General features: G+C 47.0%; 1 protein-coding gene across 3 annotated transcripts; it reads right to left on the bottom strand.

Moving 5' to 3' along the window:
• Positions 1 to 1,340: 1,340 nt before the first annotated feature.
• On the bottom strand, positions 1,341 to 14,822 carry FCAMR (Fc alpha and mu receptor). 3 transcript variants are annotated; one of them, XM_039881711.1, is made up of 7 exons: positions 14,488 to 14,822; positions 14,272 to 14,399; positions 11,349 to 11,421; positions 6,956 to 7,294; positions 5,248 to 6,007; positions 4,493 to 4,608; positions 1,341 to 3,852 (listed from the first exon to the last, which is right to left on the bottom strand). In XM_039881711.1, the coding sequence occupies exons 2-7, from the start codon at positions 14,308 to 14,310 to the stop codon at positions 3,683 to 3,685; spliced, it is 1,497 nt and encodes a 498-aa protein (XP_039737645.1). In that variant the 5' UTR covers positions 14,311 to 14,399; positions 14,488 to 14,822; the 3' UTR covers positions 1,341 to 3,682. The 3 variants fall into 3 exon arrangements, with proteins under 3 accessions (XP_039737645.1, XP_039737646.1, XP_039737647.1); XM_039881712.1 differs by having other exon boundaries at positions 11,349 to 11,409; positions 14,488 to 14,821; XM_039881713.1 differs by lacking the exon at positions 4,493 to 4,608 and having other exon boundaries at positions 14,488 to 14,821.
• Between the last annotated feature and the right edge of the window lie 2,491 nt (positions 14,823 to 17,313).

Raw genomic sequence — 17,313 nt, 5'->3', positions numbered from 1 at the left:
ACTAGCGAAGAGAACACATTACTGGAAATGTTTATGAATTTTTCTACACACAGGCATAAAGGAGGAAAACAAGGAAGACTTTGGAACCATAAACAGGGAAGGACCTGACCAGATACTCAGGCTCTAATTCCAAGCATGGAGAAGGCAGTGCACATATTGATCGAGGATTTAAGCTGTGGGGGTAGACTGCTTTGCATTCAATTCTTTGCCCTTTTTTTGAGGAGTCTAACTACTTAGTTTCTCTGGCTTCAGTTTTCTCATCTGTAAAATGGACATTATCCTACTTACCTTACAGAAATGTTGCATCAAACGTGGTAACAAAATGTGGAAACATCTAGGAAAGTGCCTGCTGTGTAAAGACACTTAACAGGTAGTAGTGGCATTAATAATGGAGGAGAACTGAGAGCTGTGCCTAACCCAGAGAACCTGCTGGATCATAGGAAAGTCAGGGCATCCCTGGATCTTGGATTAGAAATCTCCATGGACACATCCCTGATTCCAGCCTCGTAATGGGTGTTTCTCTGCCTCTTATCCTGGTGATATAGGTGTCATACCAGCTGGGGAATACAATGAAAAACAAACCACCGATAATACCAAATGGTGGAGTTGGCTGGCTTTGTCTGTTCTGCTTCTGGCCCTTTAAATCAACTGCTTGTGCCCCACTCCAGGCATCGACTGGCCCATAAAAAAGAGCTGTAAATACTCGGGGCTGCCCCACTTCCTTCCTGGCAAAGATTTCTCTCAGATCTTACCTCTGTCCATACTCGTCCCTGCAACTCTGACCTTGGCTCTGCTCTGGCCCTTTGATTTTGTACTGGCTCCTCCCACTGGTGGACCTCGGCTTTCCCTACAGCACCCTGACTAGAGAGTCTTTCCTACTTCTAGATGCTGCCCCCAACTCCAGCCACTTGGCCAACATCTTTGCCAGGCTGGTCTTTTTCTCCTAAGATGGGTTGTCAGGCAGGACGACCTAATTGCTGAATCCTAAACAGAAAGTATTATAGGCACTGGAGGAAGGGGAGGTCTCTGAGAGGTGTGCTCAGGGGAGCTTTGAGGAAGGATGGGGTTTGACTCTTCACAGAGTAGGGACAGGAGAGCTTGTATGGTTTTATGGCTTAGTGCAGGGATTGGCAAATTATGGCTTCAGATCCAGATCCAGCCTGCTCTCTGCTTCTGTAAATAAAGTGTTGTTGGAGCACAGCCAAAGTTAGTCGTTTATGTGTTGTCTCTGGCTGTTTCAACACTGCAACAGAACTACGTGATTGTGACAGAGGCTGACTGCCAGCTCAGTCTAAAACAGTTACTAGTTGGCCTTTGTTAAAAAACAAAATTCAACTGAGTAAAATTTAAAGATCTCCTTGGCTTTATTTGACAATTCATGAGTCAGGCAGCATCCCATAGAAAGGAGCTCCAAGAAACTGCACAAAATGACAACATTTATGAGCAGAAGGGAGCAGGACAAGTGAGTCATACCAGCGAAAGGTGAATTGGCTCTGGCGAAGTCACTTTTCTTTAGGGATCCAGGAGGCAGATTACCTTGCTAGGGCTGACCAAGTGATTCCTGGTTGACTGGTTTAAGTAAGATTCCATTTCTGGGAGAAGCTGAAATTATAATTAAGTCTTTTTGGTGATGTGGGGCTTAGCATTTGGGGCTCACTGTTTGTTTTTAACACTCTTCGCAGAAAAGTTTTGCTGATCCCTGGTTTATCGCATTGAGCTTCTCGGAGAAAGGGATGATCTGAAGAACCCAGTCCTGTGAGATTGCTTCAGCAAAAGACAATAGTCCAAAGTGCTGGGGAAACAGGCATAACTTCCCTATTCACAATGCACCTTAGTGTATTAAAGGCTCCAAAAAAAAAATCCTATGCAGAGGAAGCTGTTTATTGTTTAACCCTCATTTGCCAAACTTCTTTGATCTACCAAATCAATCTACTTTTCCTCATAATACCTCTTAACACTAATTAGGTGGAATGATCCTGTAAAACCTGGTTCTTGGCCATCCCTGCCTCTAACGAGCTGAGCGACCTTGGCTGAATTACATATCCCCCAAGGTCTGCTTCCTCATTGGTTGAATGGGATAACGGCAGCTGCCCTATCTCTCTTACAGATTTGTCAGGTGAGTCACTGAGAAGTGTGCATGAAAATAGTCTAGAGCAAGACGACTTTTGTCTTTAATTTTATTAGTTTTGCTTTGATATATTATTAGTAATGGTGAAGTGGAGAAGCACTATATCAAGATCTTGAGTTCCTTTTTCTCGTCTTCATGCTGCTATCACTGTGTTAACTGAGTGACTTTAAACAAGTTATTTCCCCCCTGAAGAGTGTTAGTTACCTCACACTAGACTGAGGGTTTTGGATAGGTTAGCTCTGAAATTCTGTAGTTGCATTTGGTTAGATGCATGCAACTTCCCTGCTTATCCAAAACGAGTCTCTCTCTCACAAACGTGAAGACAGCACCTCCTTGATTTTCTTGGGACGTTGTCTGAGTTCGGCACCAGCTATGATGAGAAGATATTGACAAAGGGTTTCTGGTGCCACTGACAGCTTAGAGGTCAGTCTTCTGAGAATGTCTACCTGACAATTCTCAATTTGATGTTAGAGCCTTTCTTTCCCTTCTCTTCTATTGCTCAAAGGCTTCTCTGCTCAAACATGAAGTTCAGGCACAAGGAGACTAAGGGTGAAGCAAAAGTCCCCCAAAGGCATGAGATGAAGTGGTTTGAAAGCAGAATCCACATAAAATTCCTCTTGGCCACTTTCTTTCTTACCACCCCCATCCCATCCCTTACTCTGAGCCACAACTATTTTTCAGCTTCATCAACATTCTTGCTATAAAGGCTTTATAAACAGTTGAATAAGAGGAGCTTTGTGAAGGAAGTGAGAATCTACTGAAAAATACCCTCCTCTACCATGAATTTAGGAAAATCCCAGAAAATCTTGTCTAGGCCCAAAGGCTTGCATAGCATATTGAGCCTGGGGGAAGGATAATTTGAGGACTGGGTGTTGTTCCTTTTGGTATCTATGTAGAAACCACCTGCTTATGGAATCATCGAGGGGACTCCCAAATAAAGGAGGTGTCAGAGCACCTGCACAGGTAGAGTCTCCAGAGGCCATTGAGCCCATGCCCTTCCAGTCAGCCATTCAGTCACAAATATTTATGGGGGGATCTATTGAGTTGGAAGTTCTCTGCAGACATAGCAAGATGGATAAAACACAACTTCTTGCCTAAAGAGCTTAGGATCTACTTGAGAAGGCAAGACTAGTATACATGGATGTAATTCAATATGTACAGCAGGCTGAATGCTAACAGGTGTCAGAAAAGGGGGCAACTAGCTTGGACTAGAAGTGATGGTTGAGAATTTGTAATTCCCCATACTGATTGGAAGCCTCTTAAATATTCAAACCCCCAGGAATAGAAACTCCACTCTTTTCCTAGGTGAACTCCATCAGTATGTAATAAATCCTTTCTTGAAGCCTTCTTTGAGTCCCACCGTCACCTTTGGCTATGGAAAGTGTTTGACATTCATAGGCCTAGTAGTGGTCAGCCTTTGCTTCTCCAGGTGGAGCCCCAGCTCCATTAGCTTCCCTTTGTACAGGTAGAGGAAGGATGAGAAAAGAGGCTGAGCCATGGTGTTCAGACCTGGTTCTCCTTCCACAGTGACCAAACATCATATCCTTCCATTCCTCAGGGTCCAGAGACCCTCTCCGGGACTGTCATGGTGGCATGGATATGAGGAGAATCATCCTGGAGCAACTTCCTTTCCATACGGGGCAGCTCATCTGGCTGGAAGGTTAGTTCCAGGAAACGTGTCATCTGAATCAAGGTGATCCCTGTTGCACTTTCTGTCTCCTGAGCTGCACAAACACAGAGCACACTTTGAGGGTACTAGGCACTAAATCTGATTCCCCAAGAACCACCCCCACCTACTGCAACCCTTCAAAAACTTCCTAACACAGAACTGCAATTGAGCACTTAGGTTGACGGGGACTGGGCCAGGCCATTGGGTTCCTGGGTCTGAGAATCTTAGCCTCTTCCACTTGCCCCCAGAAAATATCAATCTTTCTTTGCCAGATCTATACACCATGGAGGACTCACTTTAGGAGTGTTGAAACCTGGGCATATTGCTGTAGCAGACTTTCAGCTGGGCCATACAGAGGGTACAAAAGTAGTTTAGTCCCACATCTGGGGCTTGCACTCCTGCTGTCTGCTATTGGGGTCACTCATGTGTTCATATGCTTATGGTTAGCGTGTGTCTTGGGAGAGATCATCCTTAAGCTCTGGGATGTCATTGAGACATAAATACAGAGATGATTTTCCCATTGGATTGATAAAGAAACCAAGGCCGAGAATGGTTAAAAGGCTCAGAACTTAGCACTTCTACATCCAGAAGTCCTGGCACCAACTCTGAGCCCAACCCCCACTCCCAGTCCTGAGGGTGTCAGGTGGGAACAAGCACTCCCCCGCCAACCTTGGGGCTGCTCAAACTCAACTCACAGGTCCTCTTTCTCTGGAGCTTCTTTCCCAACAGAACAAAGGCCACAAGTGTAAGCGGGAACAGCACCGTGGAGACTGGGGTCAGGACCCAAGAAACCTTCTCTGCTGGAGAAGCTCTGGAGCGGAGGTGGTAGGGGCAGAGCACAGGAGAGGGGAAGTTGGAGCTGGATAGGAGACTGAACACCATTTGGCCTTCACCCCTCATTTTACAGGTGAGAAGCTGAGACCAAGGTGAGCTGGCTGCCCTCATTCCACGGTAGGTTAGTAGCAGAGCTGGGACTAGAAGACCTGTCTTCAGGTTCCCGAGCCCCAGCTCTTTTTTCTGGCTCCACTGCCTGTGTGTGAGCCCCACCGAAGCACCACAGTGGGAAAGAGGACTGAGAGTCAGGGAATGTACCCTTGGCGTTTGGCTCCACCACAATCTTTCTTCATGGCTTCACCAAGTCAAGTTCCCTCTCTGGAGCTTTTGTTCCTCATCTTTAAAAAAGAAGTCCCAATGGTTTCACCTAAATATTCTGTTATTCTATTGTTTAGATTTTTGCTTGCAGACCACATGAAAATACTCAGATTCTCCTAGCGAGGACCTTGAATGAGGAAAAGCATCTGATTTTTATGTCCCTTGTCCTCTACTGTCTTGTGGTTACAAAGGGAGAGAAGTGAGATGGAGAGGGGCATAGAGGTTAGCTTGTTGAGGGATGTGCCAGGGGCAGGAGCAAGTGTGAAGCCCCAACCGAGAGGAGGGCCTGGAGTTTTACCTGTTCATGGAGAACCCCGTGCCTGGGGGCCGCAGGGGTCCTGCTGCCAGGTCCTGGCTTGGCGTTGCTTGGGGACCACTGTCTCCAGTAGGGCTGTCTAGGTCCCCTTTAGTGCTTCCTTCCATAGATGCCATTTCTATGATGGTGGGCCCCAAGGTCCACACACCTGCAGCTGGGGTGGTTCCTTCAATGGAGCCCAGGTCTTGTGGCTTAGAAACCAGTCTTGCTTCTCGGAGGGTTTCCCACACCCATTTTTCTGAGACCAGGGTTGATGGCCTAGAGGTCCCTGTGATCATCCAGTCTGCATCCAGGCCTGTTCTGACCCTCTCTGCTTCCTCTCTTGGCCTATCGGCCTCAGTAGTTCTTGCCTCTCTCCCTTCCTCACTGGCTCTAGCGCTATTTGTTACTGAGCCTCTGGCGCCCCATACCCAAACACCTTCTGTTGTATTGGACATGCCTCTGATTGCCGAAGCTGGACTCTCTGGAATGGAGACTGTTGCCCAGATGGTACTCTCTACCTGGCTAACTGGATCTGCAACTACTGCCCCAGTGGTTCCTGGGGTTCGCCTTCTCTTCGCGGAAGCTGTTCTTTTGCTGATTCCTGGAGTCGAACCAACTCTGTCCCATCCTGCCTCTTGTCTTCCTATAGTCTGAGTGGTTCCTGGGGTCCACCTGTTGGTGGCTGGAGATGCTATTCCAAAGGAAGTCCTGACAAGTTCACCTGAAGCGGGAATGACTCCGGGGATGGTGCTGGGAGGACCTGCATGAACAGCAGAGAGAGACACATGGGAAGGCCATCCTGCTGCCTGCAGGGTTTAGCAAAGGATGCCAGGCTGAAAGTGTTTGCAACGTGGAATGCAGCCTTAAGTGATAGTCTTTGGCCAATATGTCAGATAAAATAAAGATTTGGGAAAACCAGATGTATTCTCTAGTATGTTGCAAATATTGACATTCTATGGTCCTATCTCCTTTGTTATGTCCACATATTCTCTATTCAAGCTGTCTAGGACTCCTATATTGCTTCCTTTCCCAGGGGCCCATAGCCTACCACGTACTGCACTTCAAATGGGAAAAAAAGAAAAACTTCAATGGCAGTAGAGCTTCCAATCTCAGCAGGTAACCAGTTAGATGTCAACATCTAATAAAACAAGTCCACTCTCAGGCACTTGTGCCTGCCTGCTCCCTCAAATGCCATCTCTCCGGTAGGCTGGCCTTTCATAGCCTGGACTCTGGGTGCCTGACTCTGGATCAGTTCTCTGGAACCTGCCACACAGGGCGTGTACCTGGTAACTGTCAGGTATCTGCCAAGGGGCTCAGTCTTAGGAAGAGCCCAGTCCCTATTCCTCTGTCCTGTCTGTCTTACTTCCTCTGCTTGTCTAAACAAAGAGACACTGTGACCTAAAGCAACCACATTATCCAATTCGCTACCTTCTTGAAATGCTTTCTAGATATACAAGCTACACATTTGGGAGGAATCTGGCGGGATAGCTGGTGTTCATTCAGTTGGAAAGTTTGCCCTGACATCTACCTTCCTTCTGAGACTAGTTTCCTTAGAGATGAAAGCCTTCTTCTTAAAGTCCTTGCCTTGCCCCAGCTTCTCCTCATCACACCCCCGGTGGTTAAAATCCTCTTGGACCTCTCCGTTTTCTTACACCTTCTTCCTGGCATTCACTTCACCAACCTTGACCCACCGGTCATCAGCCCCTACCTGCAGAGATGGTCAGGTTCATGCTGGAGAACAGCACGTCGTTTCTGTTTCCAATGCCACAGCGATAGGACCCCACATCTTCTGGGGACAGCTGGGACAGCGTCACCACAAAGAAGCCATTTTGTGGGAAGTCTGATAGAGCCACACGGTCACCATAGTGCAGGTGAGTGTAGTGGTTGGTGGACACAACGGTGGGACAGAGCCACGTCAGGGGGCGTAGGCGACACCAGTACTTCCTCTGGAGCCCGTTGATGAACGAGGGGTTGTAATGGCACTGGAAGGTGACAGTGTCCCCAGGCTTCCCAGACACTAGCCTTGGGCCCCTCAAAGAGTTTACAGCTGCAGGCAGAGAAGAAAATACAAGGAGGAGAGCTGAGTATAGTCACTGTGTCTGGGGAGCTACAAGCTCCACATTCTGCCAGAATTAGGGGGCAGGTAAGAAATGCCTTCTTGAAATGAGGCACAGAGGAATCAATATAGAAACATCAGAACTTAGTTCCTGGGTCAGGGGTAGCCCCAAGATATGGAATGGAGCTGTATTCAAGGCCCCATTTAAGAGACAGACATGCAAAAATAATCTTAGCCATGATTTAGCTAACACTTGTGTGCCAGGTATTCTCAGACAAGTCCGTCCAGAGCCTGGGTTCCTTCCACTGTGCCCCAAATGCAGACGTTTGAAAAGCTGTCATCTAAACACTGGTAAGAGGACGGAGGCAACATCTGGCAGAGAACTGTGGTTTATGTGCATGAGACGTAAAAGAGAGATGTTAAAGAGTGAGAACAGATCAGCATGCTTTCTGCAGAAGGGAGGGGGCCCTGGAACACAAGGATCCTTGTCTGCTCAGTGGTTACATCCCTAGACCAGTGGTGGCAAAACCGTTCATGCTGGCCACTTTTTTGTAGAAGGAAACACAACCAAGAGCCACGGGCAAGACCCACGTGAGCAGTATTGTGCTTACGTCTGCTTTGGCACTAGGCGTAAACCGTAGTTGAACCACACCATGTGGCCTGTTTACTAAATGACTTAGTAAACTTGGCAGGCAGAAGCCAAGTTTATTCTTTCTCTCACTGCCTCTTCACACTCACTCTGTGGACTTCTCTGTTCCTTGATGAAATCTCAGACATTGTTTCATATATAGTAACTTTTATAGTCTCATGTGGATAAGAAAAAGGCCAGTCTAGACTAAAATTATATATCCAGTCCATCCCAATGGCTGGTTGCAGCTCCAGTCTCTGATCCAATTGAAGCCTTTTCTTTTCTCTCAGGGGCTTGGAGGCCTGCGTGGGGGACAGGTGCATCCTGGGGTCCCTTGCTTTGCTTTGCCTCTTCCTCTACTCAGAACTGCTATTTTAAGCCCCTCTGGGACTGGGCATGGAGGGGAGAGAGGAGAGGCGAGTGGGGCAGTGGTGGTCTGCTCCTGGTTCCTCCAGGCATTGCAGATAGCCAGAGCTGCTGCCTTGTCTTTTGCCTCCCAAACCTCCTTCCTATGGTCTCTGGCTGCAGTTCCTTCCTTGTAAGAACTACCTCTCCTCCTGCTGGCTTCCTGGGACTCCTCCAAATACCACCAAACCTATGACTTCTTGCCACCTGCTGCTTTTTATGGTCACAATCCCCTCTGGGTGGCCCTCCTGGTGGAGGCCCCAAGCCAAGGAAGCACACCTTTATCCTGATGTCAGGAGAAACTTGGACATATGGCAAGCTTGTTGAGTGGCTTTGTAGAAGTTTCTTCTTACTTGGCTCCCACAGTGAGCTTGTCTATACCCTCAGGTGGCTACGTGGTGGGCTATTGTGGGAATGGCTAGCTTTGCAATCTCTCTCTATAATCCTGCACAGGTGGCTCAACACCTTGCTTTAGGATGAGGTGCCTGGCATCTATCAGTCTGTTCTATGTCTATAGCACCTTTGAACCCAAGAAAGTTCAGTTTGATATCCTGGCACCAGGACTGGCTACATAATTTGTGGGGCCCAGTGAAAAATACAAATATAAGACTCCTTGTTCAGAAGTTATTAAGGATTTTGCTATGGTCATAGCAGAGCATTAAACCAAGCAAGCACCTTCTGAGTACAGGGCCCCAGGTGACTGCCCAGGGCCACATGCCGGTGAAGCTGGTGCTGCCTGTTGCATACGTCTTGAGGTCTAATTTTAGGAAGAGTCAAGGCCATAAATGCTATGGATGTATCAGTGCAGGTTTAACTAAACGATAGACCAACAACTATGCAACTATTGATAAAATTAAGCAACAGTTTATCAGTAAAAGAATATTCACAATGACAAACAAGGACCATCCCAGGACAACAGTGATGGTGCCCTGACAAAGTGTCCCTACCCCAGACGTCAAGACCTCGCGTGATCTACACGTGGCACGTGCGAGAGGAGCACCTCCCTGTTAACTGTCCGGATGACGTGGTCCGACTCGCTGGCAGAAAGCTGGCGGGGAGCCCTTAATTGACTCCTGCAACTCACGTGTGTTTCTACTGTTACTACTGAATTTTACTGACCCTTAAAACTCATTCGGTGGATTGCTGATCAGCAGCTCTTAGTTATTCATAATTTAGGTTTTGGAATTTATTAGTCACCTGTGAGAACTAAAGAAGCATTTTAGGGTCCATGTGGCATCCACTTGGGGTCCCTGATGCTAATTCCCTGCCTTCTGATGGAGGGGGTGCCCCTGCTCCCATTTGCCCACCATTTCCCAGTGGCTGTCTATTGCTGTGGCTTCTATCGGGGAGGGTGAGTGAGGCCTGCAGTTGGAGAGAGGCCACGACTGAGCCTGGTTTGGACTGAGAAAGTGCAAGAGGTCTGAGCAGGACCAGGACTGTAGGGCCAGCAACTGCCATGGATCTCTCCTCCTACCGGCAGAGGGGTGAGAAAGGTGTGAGTATGTTCTTGGTACAGAGGTAGAGCCTGGAGGGAAGAGAGCCAGCCCATAGCCACCTGAGATGGGGTCTTCTGTGTGGAGAGGCCAAAGCAGATCCAGGGCACAGGGAGGAGACGGGCCATCAGGGGGCCATGTAAGAGTCCACAAAGACACAAGAGGAAGAGCTAGCTCTAAACCTCTGCCAGGCCAGGGAGCTCTCTGCCATCCTGACGCATACAGCTGCCTGGCTTCTGCTGCTTCTCCCTCCTGCCTCTGACCCTGCTGGGGTCCGAGGGCCAGCCGCCAAGTTAGAGAGAAGGAGGAGGGGAAGGGAGAAGATGGCGCTCACCGCTTCCTGCCTTTTTGACTGCAGGCTAGGTACATGAGGTGACATATCTTTGAATGAAAATTGAAGTGCTGACTAAAATATTTAATTGAACACTTAAAATTATTAAATTTAGAATGTTTAAAACTTAAAGGAATTAAATTAGGACTGTTATATATACGCCAGCATGAAAATCATGGGCAGCCTGAGTTTTCATTTGGGGCAGGGGAAGCCTGCTTCCACCGAAAAATTTTAAAGGGGGCAGTGAAATACTAAAATAGAGATGGTGTGATTATATCACAGAAAATTCTTGCTCAAATATTCGCTTCCTTTGAGTCATTAAAACTCTGATTTGTTTATAAGCCAAAGCAGTTGTTGATATTTTTTAAATTTTTGGGGGGGTATTATCATAGCATTTTTATTCAACAGTTATTTGTTAACAATTATTTGTTAAATATCTGCTTGGGACTAGGTTCTAGGTACCAGATTCTCTAGGCACATACTCACTACTTTCCTCATTGGCTCCCATTACCATCAAAATAAAATCCAGACACCACAGCATGATGACAGAGCTATTTATCATTTGAGCCTGGCCAGCCTCACTTCACCAGCCTGCTAGGACATTTAGGGCAGGGACCCTATCTTTCATCCATCTGTCCCTAGTGCCTGGCACATGGTAGGCTCTCTATAAATGTGTGCGGACTAGTAATAAATACAATTTTTATTTACCCTTCTAGTTTCTGTGTAGACTCCGAACTCTTTAGAGTAGGGCAGGGTCTTCATCTTTATGTCCTTTGTACTGGGACAGGCATTTGAGTGCTTTTAGAATGAGTGGTCATGGAGCAGTGCTACGGCTGTCTTTTGCACACCCTGGAACCCTTACAAATGCAGCTGACTCTCAGTCGTCAACTTGAATAGAATAGAGTGGGAAATAGGCACTATCAAAACAGTGAATATTCTAGAAGTCATCAAATCAGGCATGTGACCTCTCCTGTGAGCTCTCGCCTCCCTCACTCCCCCTGGGCCCAGATCTGACCACTGCCTGGATCCACTGCATGGCCTCAGATCCCAGGAGAGAAAGCCATGGATATGCCCAAACTGCTGAGGGAGGGCTGAATGCCACCAAGGCAGCTGGCAGGGGTCTCTGCAGCCTGGAAAACTCGGGTCTGGTCTCGCAAGCTCTGCATTTGGGCTGTGTTTGGGACTCACCTTGCAGCAGGCACAGTATGAGGAGGATGGGCATTCTCCATCCTGCCCTCTGGTTGGTGACCTGCAAAAAACACTGTAAATGTAGAGGCTGAGAGGAGGCAAGTAAGAAGCTGCCGTGAGCTGCAGTGGGACTTGGGGCAAGCACCTTGGAATCTCAGTTTGCTCAGCGCTGGGGCTGGATTGGATATATCTAAGAGCAAGACAGAGACTACCTTCTCAGAGAGAAGCAGGACTCCATGCTCACATGCGTAGGCAGACACATTTGGTCTGTGTGACCACCACCAAAGGCTACAACTTCCCCAACCCTGGAGATTTCTGTGTTCAGAAGAGGCAAACTGGCCTCTCTGTAGGATTACAGTCTCCGTACCCACTTGCCGGCGTGGAGCTCTGAACTGGGGGAGCATTGTGTAGGGGAAAGACTACATGCTGGAAGTTTAGACCTCAGCCAGCACTATGGGACCGCAGAAAGGTTACTCTGTGTCAGAGATTTGTTTCTTCTCCAGGGAAAGGGAGAATCTGTGCAGGCTTATTGCATAATGCCAATGAAATTGTGTTGGAAGTGCCAACAAGGTGCCTGGCACAGAGCGACTCCTTTTCACTTGTCTCTTCGCCCCTTCTCTTTTGCAGGGGAACAGACTTCCCAGAGAGAAGCTTTCTGTCTCACCGAAAGTGTGCCTCTGGTCAGTAACAGAGAGTTAAAGACCGATGCTCAGCGCAAGTGTTTATCTGCACAGGGATCCTTCGCAACTGCACGGTTTCTCCTTCACCACTTCTAGAAGTCGTGCCCGCCCCCGGTTCACACCGATCTTCCCTCTGCTCTGGTCTCTTCCACTGGCCTGGGGAGCCCCTTGAGGACAGGACGATAGGTCTCATCTGTCACTTCCAGGCTCTAAAGCAAGATCCAGCGCAGTGTAGGCAGACTATGCACAGCTGCTGTGAGCAAGACCTGACCACCCTTTTAGTGGACATCATACTGATCCCAGCTTAATAGTCTTTTTTTTTTCCTTTTTAAAATTTAAGTTTATTAAGGTAACATTGGTTAATACAATTATATAATTTTCAGGTGTACATTGTAATTTGACATCTGTATGTCCTATTGTGTGTTTACCACCCAAAGTCCAGTTTCCTTTAGCTACCATATATTTGATCCCCTTTACCCACTTCACCCTCCCCTCTCCCCCTATATTTGACCCCTTTAGTGGTCTTTTGTTGCCTGCTGATGAATAAAGGCAGAAATTATACATTATGCTTCTTTTGTAGTCTCCATAGAGTTTTCATGGGTGCTTTTTGATTGATTAAAAATCTGTTCTTTCAATCTATCTACTGCCTGCAGTTCTTGGGACGTATAGATAAAAATATATATATATATATATATATATATATATATATGCAAACTGAAGTAGCCATTGTTTCCTCTCTCCAACTCTAATGCATATGGCACCAATGCTAAGAAGAGGCGCTAACAGTCACTGGTTGGCCCACGAGCCCTTTGCCCCCCTTCCCCAGCTGGGCCACACAAGGCCGCTGGCCAGTCTGGGACATAGGCTACAGGAGGAGAAAGGGGAGTGGAGGGGGGTGGAAGAAGGCAGAGGAAGTCGAAGAAGGGGGAGAGGGAAGTGAGAGTGGGAGGTGAAAGAAAGGAGAAAGGAAGAGAGAGGAGAGAGCAAGAGAAAAGTAGAGACCGTGGGTCAGTCCTGTAGCTGCAAGCTGTCACCACAGCTTGACTCTGTCCAGCCATCTCCACCAAAGCCTTTGCCTGCTCTATCCAGGTAGAGCCCCAGGAGTGGTCAGATTTGGAAAAGTCCGCAGGCCCCTCATGCCTCCTCCGTGCCTCCTGCCGCAACTCCACCGTCTTGGGCGCTGCCGTGGCAGCCTTAGGCCTTCCCTGCCTTCCAGAGCTTCTGGCCTCCTGCCCTCATCTGGAGGCCCTCCCAAGTGTGCCGGCACCTATTTCTTTGTTTGATTAATATTCACCAAGTCCAAGGCTAATGCTGAAGCTGGCGTCCAGACCTCTGGGCTTGTTTTTCTAAAGAGCTAATGTAGCACATGTTGGGGCCAAAGTCTCTGCACCACATGGCCCAGTTCTGAAGTCCAGTGGGGCAGCCACCTCTCCACCTCTGAAGAGCAATGAGGAAGCACGGAGTGTGAGATAAAATGTTTTCAAAGAGTTATCAGCCTTCACTGGAGATTGCAGGATAGCGTTCAACAGAATGTCTCCAAGTCTCCCACTCAGCAACGACCTTCACAAAACCTTTCTCCAGGAGACAGGGAGCCCTACCTAGATAGTAGCCTGAGGCCACAGGCTTCTGTTATGGTGCAAGGCATTTTCCGGGATGAGGGTCACAGTGAAGAGCTCTCTTATCTCTCGGTTTTGCTGGGAAGAGAATCTACCTCAACTTCAGCACAGACTGGTGTATGACTCCCCAAATCCCCACTGCCTCCTGCCCTGAGCCCCACTTCTCTCTTATCCCCTGACCCTTGGGGCAGAAGACAAGAAAGGAAGAAGCCAGTGTGGTTTAGACTGACAAGCATAGATCCAGGACTCAGGAGGCCCTGCCTTGCTTGTGGCTGATGGAATGACCTTGAACTTGTGTCTTTCCTCTCCACTGCAACAGAAGAGCTTTGACTGCATGATCTCCCTGTTTCTTTCACTTTCTAGCATTTGTTGGTTCTAAATTACTCAGGGGCCTCTAAGGAATCATGCATTCTGATGGGAGAGAGAGTGGGGGTGAGCAAAAGAGTAGGGAGTTAGGAAGGAGTTGCTGTGACCTGAACTCCAGAATCTTCTCTGACCTCCTGGGAGGGAGCACAGCTGCTCCGTGAGTGGCGCTTGAACGCGTGCCTGACAGCTGCTGCAACTCCCCACCCACATTCCACATTCGGAGACAAGCCCCCAACCTCTGGGGAGAAAGCCTCATCTCACCTTTTGTTCTCCAGGCTTAGCTGGGGCTTCTCCACCCATCTCAGTCTAGATATCAAGTCCACCTGGACTTTTCTTTCCCTCTCTTTGAGATGCTGGTGGTTGGACGTCTTCTAGTCTTCTCTTTAAACCTGGAGACCAAAAAGACAGTATTGGTGTTGGAAAGCCGTTGGAGTTGGCTCTGGAGGATTGCAGTGCAAGGTGAAGCTCTGCATTCACCTCTCCACAGCCTGCAGCAAGTCACTTCATCCTAGGCCTTGGGTTTTATTTCTTGCAGGAGAGAGCCAGTCCTGGTCCCTTGTCGTTCTTACTGTCACTTATTCTTGCAGAACTTTTCCAGGGTGGTGACAGTAGCTTCAAGGAAAATACACAGATCCACATCCTTCTACCTCTCATTACCCATCCAGTCCAGGGTCCCAGGCTTTTCAGGAGGCCCCAGCTTATCCTGGCCATTCAGGTCTCTCCCAGACAAGTGATGCAACAACCTGGACAGGAGAGAAAATTCAGGAGAGGAATTCCCCTGCTGTCTGGCTGGGGCCTCCTAGCTGACCTGGCTCCTTCAACTCCCAAACAGAGGCGGTTTGGGTCACTGACTCCAGTTCAAGTGCACACCTCGTAGTTACTATTTAATGCCCTAGACAAAGCACCATACAGAAATGAGATGATCGCCATAGAAAGAGAACACTAAGTGTGGCCTATTCAGATGGATGACGCACTTAAAAAATCCCCCAAGAATTCCTTTTGGAAAATATTTCATGGCTGTGTATTTTTCTTGTAAATGATGTGATCTGCCTATATACATCTGCTGGTTTTAAACTGACATTAAAATGGCTGGCACACCCAAGCACTAAACAGCTAAGGGGCTCCAGGGGACGGAAGTACTGCAGACTATAGTTAAGGACCCTCACCAGGACCCTGGATAGACAACATAGCACTCTCAGGCCAACTAGATAGGACATTTCTTCCTTAAGAAAAAAATAAATTCAGTTGGTACATTGCTGCACAGTTTGAACAACCATTGGTGACAGCGTGCACCTCTGTGTACTCCCTCTTCCAGGCTGGGGTAGGAATCGAGTTACCGAAAGCAAGAGGAGAGGAAGTGGTGCCTGGGCTGGGACACGGCAGTCTTGTGTATGCGCGTGTGCCAGTGACTACGTGCACAGCCGTGTGTGCTGTTATCCCAGTACTTGGCCATGAGCTCCAGGCCTGGAGCTCAATATCTTCACAAACACCTATAGCCTCCCACATAAGTTAGAACACATCTGCAACGTGAACGGCATCCCCTTAGCCGTGTGTTTGACCAGTGCACAACCCGGAGAACTGTACACTGTGGCCCTGCATTCAGAGGCTATCCCTAGAATTGAATGATCCCTGTGTAGGTGGTAGAAAGGGTTAATGTCTGGCTAGATTTTTCCCTCCCAGCTCCTTGGGGAGCAGTATAGCATTGTGGTTAATCACGTAGACTTTGGAGTCAGATTCCCTCCAAGTTAATATCCCAACCCTACTTTTTATTGGGAAAGTGATATGAGTCAGATTATGTACCCCTGTCTCCTGTTTTACAGATGAGGAAAACAGGAGATAATAACATCTACCTGATAAAGTTACTATGTGGATTAAGCAATAATCCATGTAATTCAAAGTAAATTGTAAATTCTCATTAACATTAGCTGATAATAGCTTGGTTTATAGCAACAGGGAGCTGATATCTTGTAATGATCAAACCCTCCAAAAAAAAAAAAAAGTCTTCATCTATTCAGAAGTCTGGCACGTTCTCACTTTTCCTTCCTTCCTCGCTTCCTTGCCTTCTTTCTCTTCCTGTCTTTCCTTCTTTCTTTCCTTCAACTTCCTTCCTTCCTTCCTTCCTTCCTTCCTTTACTTCCTTCCTCCCTCCCTCCTCCACTCCTCACCATCCACACCTCCCTCCCTCCCTCCTCCCTCCCTCCTTTCTTTCTTTCTTTCTTTCTTTCAACAACATAACAACTTTCTTTCTTTCTTTCTTTCTTTCTTTCTTTCTTTCTTTCTTTCTTTCTTTCTCTTTTCCAATTGAACATTTTGGCATTTGAAAGATCAAAAAGAAATCAATTTGGGACATGCCTGAATTGATTTTGTATTTTAAAATAAATATTTGTCAACTTTATTTTATAAACAATGCAGTTATTTTCCATCCTTAACGATGTCTTTTCTACTTTGTTTACTTTTGTACATTTTGAAGACTTTTTGATTACTAACGACATAAATTATAGTAAAGTCCAATTAGTTGTAAAGCACTGGGCTGATTTTCAGAGCACTGTCCCAGATGTCCGAGATGGCTCCCCGCTCTGGAGCTTTATGGTGGAGAACACTCTGTATTGTATTTCTCTTGGGAGTATGACTGAATTCTCTAGCTTAGTTCAAAGCCACGGGTGGCCTCTTTACATAAATTTATGACACTGTGACCTTCTAGACTCTCAGACTGCAGAAAAAGGCTAAGTAATATTTAGACCAAACTTTGGATCTGGGAAGAGATTTATTCACTCCCCGCCCCCACCCCCTTCTCAGATTTAGCAAAAAATTTTATTTGCTAAACAGACACGCAAGAGTAAAAATCAGCAAATGGAAAATGAACCAATACAAGGAAAAGCCATTCATGCTATAAAAAAAAAAAAAAATCTGTATCGATCTTTTCCCTCTCCAAAACACGTTTTCTAATGAATAATTAAGAACAATGTACAGAGATGTTTTATGTATCCTTGTGACTGGCTTACATTCCTTTTTATACATCATTGTGAAGTTTCTTGCTCACTCTGCCCCCATATGTCAACTTTCTTCTATTCCTGTTATTTGTGAGAGAGACACATCCCTCCTCCCCGTTCCTCACCAAAGCTCTGGTCAGAATAATGAAAGCTGAAGGAAACATTGTATAAAAACCCTTGGATTACTACCAGTCCTACAGGTCCTTGATCATTTACCCAGAAACTCATAGAAGAAGGTGAATGATGAGACTTGTTACTCCTTCAAACAATAATAGAAGACAATATTTGTACAGCACAAATAATCATTTTATCT

The sequence above is a fragment of the Pteropus medius genome, unplaced genomic scaffold, assembly GCF_902729225.1.
Source record: "Pteropus medius unplaced genomic scaffold, Ma_sr-lr_union100, whole genome shotgun sequence".
NCBI classification, from domain to species: domain Eukaryota; kingdom Metazoa; phylum Chordata; class Mammalia; order Chiroptera; family Pteropodidae; genus Pteropus; species Pteropus medius.
Note: the sequence above shows the minus strand (reverse complement) of the source record. Positions and strands in the feature narration are given on the sequence as shown.

Excerpts from the sequence above, each read along its gene's own strand:
- FCAMR (XM_039881711.1), bottom strand. The coding sequence starts at position 14,310 with ATGGGTGGAGAAGCCCCAGCTAAGCCTGGAGAACAAAAG. Across the intron at positions 7,295-11,348 it reads CATACTGTGCCTGCTGCAAG|CTGTAAACTCTTTGAGGGGC; the intron begins GTGAGTCCCAAA and ends CTCTGCCTGCAG. Across the intron at positions 3,853-4,492 it reads GCTCCAGAGAAAGAGGACCT|CTCAGGAGACAGAAAGTGCA; the intron begins GTGAGTTGAGTT and ends GTGTTTGTGCAG.